The sequence below is a fragment of the Lepidothrix coronata genome, unplaced genomic scaffold (genome assembly GCF_001604755.1).
Source record: "Lepidothrix coronata isolate B3197 unplaced genomic scaffold, Lepidothrix_coronata-1.0 Scaffold13, whole genome shotgun sequence".
Classification (NCBI taxonomy): Eukaryota; Metazoa; Chordata; class Aves; order Passeriformes; family Pipridae; genus Lepidothrix; species Lepidothrix coronata.
In genome coordinates this window covers 6,201,215-6,212,248 of record NW_016690193.1, presented here as the reverse complement: position 1 = coordinate 6,212,248, position 11,034 = coordinate 6,201,215, and the positions used below count along the sequence as shown (strand labels likewise).

General features: G+C 37.9%; 2 protein-coding genes across 2 annotated transcripts in view; one reads left to right on the top strand and one right to left on the bottom strand.

Annotated features, from left to right (window-relative positions):
- The first annotated feature begins 52 nt into the window (after positions 1-52).
- CUNH4orf46 (chromosome unknown C4orf46 homolog) lies at positions 53-1,587 on the top strand. Its single transcript, XM_017805809.1, has 2 exons — positions 53-250; positions 349-1,587. Exons 1-2 carry the CDS (start codon positions 89-91, stop codon positions 502-504), a joined length of 318 nt encoding a protein of 105 aa, XP_017661298.1. The 5' UTR covers positions 53-88; the 3' UTR covers positions 505-1,587.
- A 1,540-nt stretch (positions 1,588-3,127) lies between these two features.
- Positions 3,128-11,034, bottom strand: part of RXFP1 (relaxin/insulin like family peptide receptor 1) — a 45,207-nt gene continuing 37,300 nt past the window's right edge. Inside the window, exons 12-18 of the mRNA XM_017805808.1 lie at positions 10,630-10,701; positions 9,845-9,916; positions 8,514-8,585; positions 8,062-8,291; positions 6,432-6,842; positions 5,751-5,969; positions 3,128-3,731 (exon numbers count right to left, since the gene is read on the bottom strand). Of these exons, the coding sequence (XP_017661297.1) occupies positions 3,430-3,731; positions 5,751-5,969; positions 6,432-6,842; positions 8,062-8,291; positions 8,514-8,585; positions 9,845-9,916; positions 10,630-10,701 (1,378 nt within the window). The 3' untranslated portion in view covers positions 3,128-3,429. The remainder of the gene's footprint in view (positions 3,732-5,750; positions 5,970-6,431; positions 6,843-8,061; positions 8,292-8,513; positions 8,586-9,844; positions 9,917-10,629; positions 10,702-11,034) is intronic.

Genomic DNA, 11,034 nt, shown 5'->3' with positions numbered 1-11,034 from the left:
CCCGCAGGGAGTGGGAGTGCAGGGGGCGGTGCTCGGGCGGGAGGCGCGGCCGGCGGGGGGCTGGCGGTGCTGGAGCGGCGAGCGGGACATGGCCGAGGCGGCGCTGCCTCCGCCCTCGGCGGTACCCGAAGGAGCACCCGGCGCCGAGTCCCAGAGGGTCCGCGGTGGGAGCGAGGGGTCGGGGCCGCCGGAGCTGCCCGGCGGCGACACGCGGGAGCTTCTGGAGGAGGTGGAGATGCAGATCGGCGACGTGAGTGCCGGCGCGGGTCCCCTGGGGAGGGCGCCGGGGGTCCCGGTGGGGGTATTGCCGGGCGCCGGCGACCCCGCACCTCTCTGCCCTTCCTCCAGGCCGCCTTCTCGCTGGCGAAAATCCTGGAGGCGACTTCGGCCGTGTCGGCCCAGGTGGAGGAGCTGGCCACCAAGTGCTCGGAGAACGCCCGGTTCCTAAGGACGTGGCGGGACCTGCTGCGGGAGGGGTACGAGTCCCTGAAGCCCAGCGGGTGAGGCTGAGGCTGACCCACCCCGCCGGGTCACGCCGAGCCGCCCGCTCGTGTCGGACTGCAGCGGGGTTCCTTATAAACAGCCTTCTTTAGGGAATTCACGCCGAGTTTTGTTTGCCCTCAGCAGCTCCCCGTGAACCCGGATTTTTTTTAGAAATACTTGACGATTCGTGTGGATGTTTCATGTAAAAAAATCTTTGTTTAGAGAATAAGTTTTGACTTCTAGACTCCTCGGTGCAGCTTAAGCGATTTCATACTCTCCCGCCTTTTTTTTTTTTTTTTTCCTTATGCTAACGTGGTAGATACAAAGTTAGTATGTGTGGTACATTCAGAACTCATTATTTGTGGGGAAGTGGTGTCCTGTGAGGAAGTATTGTCAGCCCTCCTTTTTAGAGCTGTCACCAGCAGAAACCTTGCCAACTTCAGAGAGACTTGAACTCACTTCAGTTTTTTTTCTATGCACACTTTTCCTTCATGTTGAGTAATGGATAATATGGCAAGTTTTGGCTTATTTATGAGCTTTAGAAAAATCCTGTATCCCAGACCTTACTATTTTTAGCAGTATTGCAATGTATGTCTATGAAACTGCAGATTTTTTGCAAGAAGTTTTATTATTGCAAACTATTTTTACATTATCTTTTGTTGTAATAAAGTGCCTTATGATGGACCATATATCTTTGCGTGGTAAAAGTTTGACAGCATTGTTTACTGACAGGATGGATTACTTTGAACTGTAAGGAAAAGCTTCCATCAGTTAGAAAAGAATCTGCGACAGGAAGCACCTCAGAGCTTTTTCAGTATTTGGTCCTATTTTTTTATCTTTGCCTTAAGCAGTTTCTAGTTTGTTAGTCTAGACCTTACTGTTATCAGAACCTTTTGGTCTGAAAGAACACTAATCTGTAACTGAAACTCCTGTGCCACACAGAGCACTGTGAAAAAAAGTAATGCTGAAATACAAGGGCAGGCTGTAGGATAACATGACTCTACCATGATTTATTAGTTGGCTTTATTTTTACTGGTAGGAGCCTTAGAAAGACCAACTGTAGTTTACTTATCAAAACAATAAAGATGTTGCAAAAATTCTGAAGTATTGACTAGTCTTCTGTTACTGATAAAAACAAAGGTGACATTGACTATAACTATAATCAAGTTAAGTGAAAAACAACTAGTGGTAAGGACAGGGATCCTTGCATGTCTCATCAAAGGCAGTTACAGTCCTTGAGAGGGCTTGGCCCCTCAGAGCGTGAAAGGTTTATTGAATCGAGTTATAATTGCTCTCATTAAAGGCAATCCACGTGGCAGGATTTCACTTAGCTGTTTCTAACCCCAGAACCCAAAATGTTGCTAAACAGCTTGGAAAAGAAGTCATTTTGTTCAGCAGATAATATTTTATTTCAATAAAACATACAGTAGTGGAAACAAGATGTTTAACAATCTTCAATTTCAAAATAATCCAAAGTTCTGTAAGCAGTTGAAGTGTGAGTCACACTTTTTCAAAATTCTACTTCTTATACTGTTAAGAAGTTAAGTGCAAACATTGGAAATATCTTTTAACTTAATTTTAAATAGTTTCAAATCATCAATGCAAAAAAAGCATTTCTTTTACCTTTGTGGGCTTCTAGGCCATCAGACTGAGTACGATACTGAAAGAAGAAGGGAAGTTGTAATAATTCATAATGGAAAAGATTCTCTTCAGTAAGAATATGTGAAGGAACTGCCTCTAGGGGACTGTTTCAGATGGGATAAGTTGTTTTTGGATTTTTTTACCCTTGAAATTCTGGGAAAAAATAATGCTCCAAAAACTGCTGAATGGCTGTGGTCTTGAAATTTTAACTATAATGCATTCAGTCAGATGCACAAGTTGATTAAATGTAGATGTCATGACACCTGTTAAGACTAATAGTTTTCTATTTGGTTGTCTTCCATGTACAGAGAGAGACATCTTAAGACAGGAATTTGTTGAAGTCTGCAAGCTGTGCTGAGCTACTTATGGTAGCCCATTAAGAAAAGTGAGGAAAAGAGCAGCATCAAGATGCTGGGATACTCAGTCCAGTCTTTCCAGGAACAGATACTCTTCTGAAGGTAGAAACTTCCACCAGCTGTAGCTGGGGGATACTCACTTGAGAAAAACCCCTCAATTTTAGTATTTTCTTTGCCTGGTTCTGCCTGAATTAGAATCATAAAGATCATCTAGTCCCAGCCACTCCCTGCCCTGGGCAGGGACACCTCCCACTAGACCAGATTACTCAAGGTCTTGTCCAACCTGGAAACTATATTAGAACTATCATTACAACTTCATAATTGTCTTTACATGAGTGAAATAGCTGGTAAAATTATAGAAGGAATACAATTTTCACTTGTTTGGCTCTGACCAATTAGGAAATTGAAATATTTCTCATAGACCTATTGCTCCCTAAAGCTTTTTAAGAGTTGATGCAGCCTAAATAGAGCCAGCCAAAATTCTGTGGTGAAAACACATTTCTTAATGAGGAAATAGGTTAACTCTTAAAAAAATTCAGCTGTTGAAATGGGGAATTAAAAAATAAATAAAATAGAATAACTTTTCCCCACACACACTTCCCTAGAAACAGATAATTTTGAAACAATCTGTTTTCAGAATGAGATGTTTTAAATGAAAAATGATTTTTTTCCACAGTCCTGGCTTCTGGAAGAAAAAATTCCCGAACAACTGATTTCTCATTCTGATCTAGGATGAATTGTCAAAGTGTCAGGTACTGCTGTGAGATGGTAAAATTATTGTTGCGTCAGTTCTACCTATACCCAGACATATTGCTCCCTCTTCTTGCCGCAGTGGTTCACGTGAGCCCAAGTGTCACACCTCCCTCGTTTTTCCTCATTGCTGTAAAGGAGTAAGCCCACGGATATGAAGCTAACAGTACCAATGTCACCGTGAGGATTCAGAATGTGTTTACGTGTATGAATTTAGTCTTGTTGACTGTGTAGTCACTGAAGCATCAGAAGAGTCTGTACAAAGCACAGGCTTCGTAACCTTTGGCGTGATTTCATGCATTGGCCACATCTCTACCCAAATGAATGATGGACCATATATTTTCTGGCTGCCTTTACCTCTTTTGGATCTTCTTTGTCTGTAATTGTACCAAACCTGATGAATCATTTCTTTGAAAGGTCGTGTAGTCAAAGTGTAGAGAAGAGGATTCAAAGCACTATTTATTGGCAGTATAAAAATCACCACCCAAGAAGTTATGGTACCTTAGGGAAGGAAAAAGAAAGGCAGCTGTAATATGCATTCCAGAGTTTGTACCCATTAATTAACACAAGCGCTTAATGCCTCTGCAGCACAGCTTCCTGGCGAGAGGGGTGGTCGTGCTCCTAGGCTGAGCTCTTTTCACAACAGGTACTTTTCTTCTCACTGCCCTCTTACCTCCCTCTGTTTCCAGGACTCCCTGCAAAACCTGACATTTTTTTATTCTCCCAGTATTTCTATTTATCCCTCTTACTTTTCTGTGCCATAGCTCCCTATTTACCCTGGCAGACTTATTGTTCTGGCTGAGCCCATTTTCTTGCCCCAAAACTTTTTCTCTTTGCTTTGTTCTCTATCTGTTCCTGTGATCTCTGTTCCCCATCCTCTTCTCATGATTAGTGGCATGCAGTCTTAACGAGGTCCCCGGATGTCCTATCCTCCTGCAAAACAGAATCGTCTAGTCCCTGTATTCCATCGGAGAATGGAATAAACCATCGGAGAAACCATTCCATGGTTTTCTCTTCTGCACCAGGACTACTTGTTTCCTTCCCCTGCAAAGGGCATTGTGTACATCCTCCTTATTTTCTTCTTTTTCTGTGTTCACACCATCTGCCTAAGTCAGTCTGCATTTTTACAACATCCCCTTCTCATCCTTACTGTTTGGGAGATAAGTTACCCAAGGAGCAGGCAGAGAAGGGACAGGATTAAAGTGCTAAAAATTGTTAGTGGGTGCTCTCCATTGCATTGTTTGATTTATAAAACTATTATAGAACTGTTCCAAGAAGCACAAAAAAAATTAATTCACTCTCCCTCCGTGACACCCCTTTCCATCTCCGTCTCCAGTTTTACAACTTTGTTGCAATATCAATACATTCCTGTCCATGCCTACCACATTGGCTACACTTTTGGAAAACAGCAGATGCTTAGTTCTAAAGCTGTCACAGTGTATCCCCAAAGTAAAACAAATGCTATCAAACAGAAGTTTAAAACTTCTGTAAACTCAGACAGCTAGCTGTGATGTCTTTAATTTTATGAAATGCAGAACATTAATTTACTGAACCCAGGATCACCCCGTGATTCATTAAGATTTCTTCAAGATTTCTTGACTCAGAATACTTCTGCTTCTACTTTTCACAATATTTTCTTTCAGGTATCTTAGGTGGTTTGATAATTTCACAAAGAAGCATTCTAGAAGATTAAAATAACTGAATATTTGACATAATCAGCATAAATTCAAGATATTTGAAACAGAAGTAAAAACTTTGAATAGGCAACTCCCAACCCTCCTGGTCAGCACATATGGCAAAATCCTCTGAGCTACAGTGCTTTCTTGCCAACATAATATTGTGACATACATCTGTACATTGAATCTGCTATTGCTGATTGCTCACATGTTCATGCTTACATGTTCTAACAGGGTTTACAAACCCCCCACAAAGAGGCTGTTTTTCTGGCATGTGCTGGTATTGCAAAGAGAAGGAAAAAATAAGATGCAATTTTTAATCTTTTAGGTTATGCTATTTTTACGTGGAAATATATTCACAGCATGAAGGTAGACAGAGCTTTATAGAACTCAATGTTCTGAGCTATAATTACCACTTTGTAAAATAAAGTTATTTCAAAGTAAGAGTTACATAGTTAAATCAAGGTAGGAAACATTATAATGTCCTGAGCCATATTTAGGCAACAGAACCAGCAAAAGTCATAAGATGAGAAAAGTCAGTACAACTCAGCCTTGCTTTTCAAATACATTTTGTACATTTTATAGATATTATATGGAGACAGACTTGAATGATTTGAATTTTGAAGTTTTTTATCTGACTCATAGGTGGCTAATCTTAGATGATTATAGTAATATAGTTCAATTAAATAGTAAAACTATATAGTCCATTAGATTCTGTGTATATATAGCTTAAAAACATGAAGTTAATTATAGTACTATAGTTCATTTTATTAAATTCTTCTGAAGTAGAAGCAACACTTCACGCAGGCACAGTTGAAACAGCCTCACAAAAGAAAGGACATACCTGGTATTTCTACTTGAAGTAAAGAAAGGAGTTTCAAAATAAAAATAGGTATCCAACATAGTGCATCAGTAAATACAATGAAGAAAAAACGTTTAGCAAGGATCATCTCTTTTTTAATATGATTCCGAATTTCAGTAGCCATTATAGCTGTTTGGTGAACACTGTAGAACATACTCCCATAGGAAAACACAATGATGATAAAAGCTGCCAAGTTTACACCTGTTTAAAAGTTAAAATTTGTTATAATTTAACAGCATAATGGCAATTCTACATCACCTATTTGCAATCTAGGTAGTAAAGAAAAATATTTTATCTAAACTCTAGTCCCACAGAATTAAGTGGCCAGAAAATTTGAGTCCTCACCTCAAGATTGAATTTTTGCCTCCACTCAGGTATTTATTTCTGATCCAAACTACAGAGTTCTCTGATCTTACTATTGCTCTACTTCCCTAAAAAAATCTATTAATTCAGGAACTTCATGGTCTGTAATTTCTTTCTATTTTTTCAGCCCTTCATGCATTTTAAGATACATAATTACCCATCTAATAGAGTAGAATAGTCTTTAAGTGTTTGCTGAAGCCTCTAAATCCGAGGAGGTGTGAACATCACAGCTATCTTATTTGTTTGAAAACTAGGTTAATTAGCAACTCTAATCATATATAAAGAAGAAATGCAACTTACCTAAGAAAATGACAACAGAGTAAATCTGACTTCCTGAACTTTCTGATTGTTCTGAGTGAAGAGGAAAACAGACACCATTGGTGCCATAGTAGTTCCTGAAAAATTCCTTATTGCTCAGTGGGATGAAAGCAACGGCAAACCCAATTATCCAGATAAGAACCAAAATGGAAATTGTCCTGCATTTTCTGGGCTTCAAACACCTAAAAGGATAAACTATGCAGATGTATTTTTCCAAAGTCAGATATGTCAACAGTAAGACTGACACCTCTGTAGACAGAATAGCCAGCGATCCAACCAATTGACAGTGAATACTGTCCATCCACAACTGAGCGTGCTTGTTGTATTCTCCACGATATTTAAGATCAAAAGCTCCAATCACAAATAAATATATTCCCATCAGACAGTCAGCACCTGTGGGCACAGTGCTTAACATCATTATTTACACATCTGAATTTCCCATTATCTCTGTATATTGGAAAACAGACATACACACATATATATACGAGTACTTATTTACAAATCAGCTAATAGATATAAAAATCCACATTACAGTTGGAATGCTATTATGAATTAAAATTAAGGCAGTATAATTAATTTTAATTATTTTATAATTATTTTTCTTTTTTTTTTTTAGTTTTCATTTGGACTGACCGTCTATGTTTCATACTTGTTTCCAACCTGTTTTTTTAAAGCTCAGGTAAAATTGGTTTGCAAGTAGAAAAAGACATGGCTTCATTTATAGAAATATTCTTGCAACACTTTTTTATTAGGTCTTATTTCTTTAGATATTAACATTTGGCTTAAGATTAATAAGCCATCTCTGCTGTATTCAAAGGTTAGTTTTGTCCATCTTATGCTAATTCATAACTCTTGTGCGTAGTCTTCTAACCCTAATAAGTGAAGAAGACCTGTCAACACAGAATTGAAGGCTTCTTAGATATTTTGCCTAAAACTTTTTCATAGTATTCAGATTGTTCCTATGGAAACAACAAAGTTTCAAAATCACTGACATTTAGAAATGTTGTAATCATCTGTTGACACTTGACAACTACCTTTCAAAATGCATCTAATTGCATTTGTGAAATACTTATAGACTCTCCTGTATTGAGACAGGGTACTCAAGATTGTAGTAACTGTACTACCAGATAGTTCATCCATAAACTTGTCTTGCTTTTAGAAGTAAAATAAAAAACCCCAATTCCTAATACTGGGGATATGGGAGAGATTAATTTTCTCTATTTGCATAAGTAATCTTTTGCTCATGCAGAAAGTAGAATATCTTAATATTTACATGCAGAAATTGTTACTTAGAAATGCATAGTGAAATATAGATTTATGGACCTTTGAAAACATTAAAATTCTATTTCTTTATGCTGAAGAAAGTGGGAATTTGAGAAAATACCCCCTGCATGAAAACCAAACATGAAAGCTTTGGAATATATCAGCCACCACAGGCAGCGTTTAATGAGAACTTCTGGTATATATGGTACAGTATTTTGTATTGTCATTTGCAACAGCATGAAAGTACAGTTAATCCAGTGCTGGAAATATGTCACTATATTATAGTAAGTACTATCACACATACTATGAGCAGACTAAAAAGATATTCTTTTATGCATGGTGTACTCACAGCAAAGAGACATTATTGAGATGGCGTGCAGCTTATTCTCTGATCTGATGTAAGGTCTCATGCAGATAACAAAAATATTTCCAAAGCAGGTGATGGCAGATACAACCCAGACAAACACTCTCTGTATGATGCTAGCTAAAAGATTCTCGAGGGAGGAAATCCCATCAGTGTTGGGCTTACAGCTGCGCACATGAGGGGCATATCCACAGTATTGGAATTTCTTAAAATATCTGGTTGTGAGAAACAGATAAGAGATGGTTCTAGTTTGGTTATCAGAAAACCCTCTAGTAACTACTCAGAAAACATATTCTGAAAGAAGAAAAATTAATCAAAATCTGTCAAAATTTGACAACTGTTCATATGCTGCTTTTCATATGCCTGCTTTCAATTATCCAGTATTCTTTAATTGTAAAATTCAGACCTAGGAAAGCAAATTAGAATAATCTACTTACATGTGGGAAAGGTTTCTCAGGGGTCTGAACATTCTTCTCTGGATGTTTGCAATTTCAATGCCCTCCAAACTGCTGTAAAAAATATATTCTCAGTAAAAGGCCATAGAAAATCAGTAGTAAAAGAACAAACCTTATGAGCATTTAATTGTGATTACATGATGAGTATAGGAAACTAGAGGTGAACTTTAATTTCATCTAATCTGTTACCCCTTTGAAACTTGACCAGAAAGTCCGCACAAAATCTCAAGAGGAATAAAATAAATTGCAGTTAATTCTAATAAACTTGCTGCTCTTCCAGAATCGTGAAGAAAACTCTTGGTGCTCTCAGCCATGAGAATCTCTGAATCTCTGATTAACATGTTGCCCTTCCAAAGTGCTATTCTACTGATGTTCTTTCATCATCTCTGGGGAAATAATAACTTCTTCTAGTAATAATATTTTAGATGTTTCTTCTGTCTTTTATCCCAGGGAGTGCTTTACTAGACAAACAAACCACTGCAGGAACTCAGTCTTCATTATGTCGAGAACAGCAGGAAGCTGGGACACAGACTACAGCATGTGAGGGAAAAAGCTGGCTTTCTTGTGACACAGAGATGGGATTCCTCATTTTAATTTTTTTATGTATATTGAAAGCAGCAATATTGTTTCCCCTGTAGTGTTAGATCAGTAAAGTTTATCTGTGTAAGTTATTCTTTTAGAACTTCAGTTTCTGCATTTTTGCAGTGCATCCTCTTCACTGTGTTAGATGGTGCAACTGCTCTGTTGGTGCACCTATAAAAACTTCCCCTAAACTCTTCAGAAAGATTTATATAAGTCCCAACTTTCCCTGACATGGAAGCTGAATCATACTTAACCATTGTTCTAATGGTGTTAGCAGTAGATTCTGTAAAAATGGAAATGTGTCCCCAAAGTTGTAGATATGTGAAATTCTTTTATAATTCCAATCTTTACATATCCTAACAGTACTTGCCCATAGTGTTACTAGCCCCAGCTGGACCTTGCATGGTCCTTAAGGCCCGGGAACAAATTGTACAATGTCAAATGAGGGTTGTGTTACTCTTGTTCTGTAATAGCTGACAATGTTATTCTCTAAGCTAAATTTATGGTCTCTTTTTGCTGGAAAAAATTCCATTACGAAACTGGTATTCTCAGGAAGAAAAACTTGAGTATTGCTAGTAATTTTCCAGGCTTAAATTATTGAAGATCATCAACATAACCATAAAATATATCAAGGACAATTTCTTACAAAACATATTCTGGATCATGTCCTTCCAAGGGATATGCATAACCATAAAGAAAATATAGCTAAAATATAAAGACTTGATACTTACAGGGATTTGAGTTTAATTAGAAAATCAAACTGGTCTATTTGTACTTTCTTGATGGGGTTGTAAGAAAGATTCCTGTAAATAAAACATAAGTAACTTTGGCTATCTTCCTTACTGCTTGTTCTAAAAATAAAGTGAAACTACATAACCCACTTGCTTTTCTAGTCCTGTAGGAAGGACTTGTACCCTTGGCAGTTACAATTGCAAAAGGTAAGAATCATTTAGCATTATTTAGCTTCCTAAGCCAATGGAAAGAGTGGTCAGATGCTTCACAAGCATGCTATTGCCATGTACACACACACAGAGACACATAACTTCCTCCCCCAGCCTGATGCTTAAAGGTTTTGACTATAGAAATATTTAGTTATTAATCTTTACAGACTTGTCTTTCAAGTAAAAGAACCTATCTGAACTGCATGCATTTGGAAAAGAATTACAATTGATTTTGCATGTGAGTTCAAGGGACAGGGACAGAATGGAAAAATAAACATTAGCATTATACACTGTCACTCTGTGCAAGAGTGTTTCTAGGTACATCCTCTTTTACTTCTCCCTATAACTTTTCTTTATGTTTTCATCTTAATATTGTAATTAAAATGCATAAACTCAATAAATGCAACTGTACACACTTGGTTATATAGAGTTACTTCTGGGATAAGTGTACTTTAGGCAGAGCTTAAATGATGCATACAAACAAATGTGCTCTTCTTTCCTAGCACACATGACTAAAAGTATCATATCAAATGAGAAAAATACAGTTATATATAATAATAACCAAGAATCCTTACAGTTGTGAAAGCTCCTTTAGATCCTTAAATATATATGGAGGAAGTGACTCAATCTTGTTGCTACCCAAATCTCTGCAGAAACAGGAAGAATACAGTAAACTCTTACTAGGCTCAATAATTTTACCAAATGGTTTTGCAATTTCAATATACACAATTTTATTTTATCTGCCAAATAGGATATTGTTTACCCAAATGTTATCAGAAACTTGTTATCAGAAACTTCTATTTTAATAGAATACTATTAAAACAAGGTGGGAAGCTAGATCCATCAAATTGTTCTCTGTGTTATTAGTTCAGATGTACCTGTCATGGTTTGAAAATTGCCCCCCCTGGGAGCCGGGGGGCCGATAGGTGAGGTGATTGGATTCCAGGGCAGTCTCCCCTGGAGGGCCAATCACTGCTTGT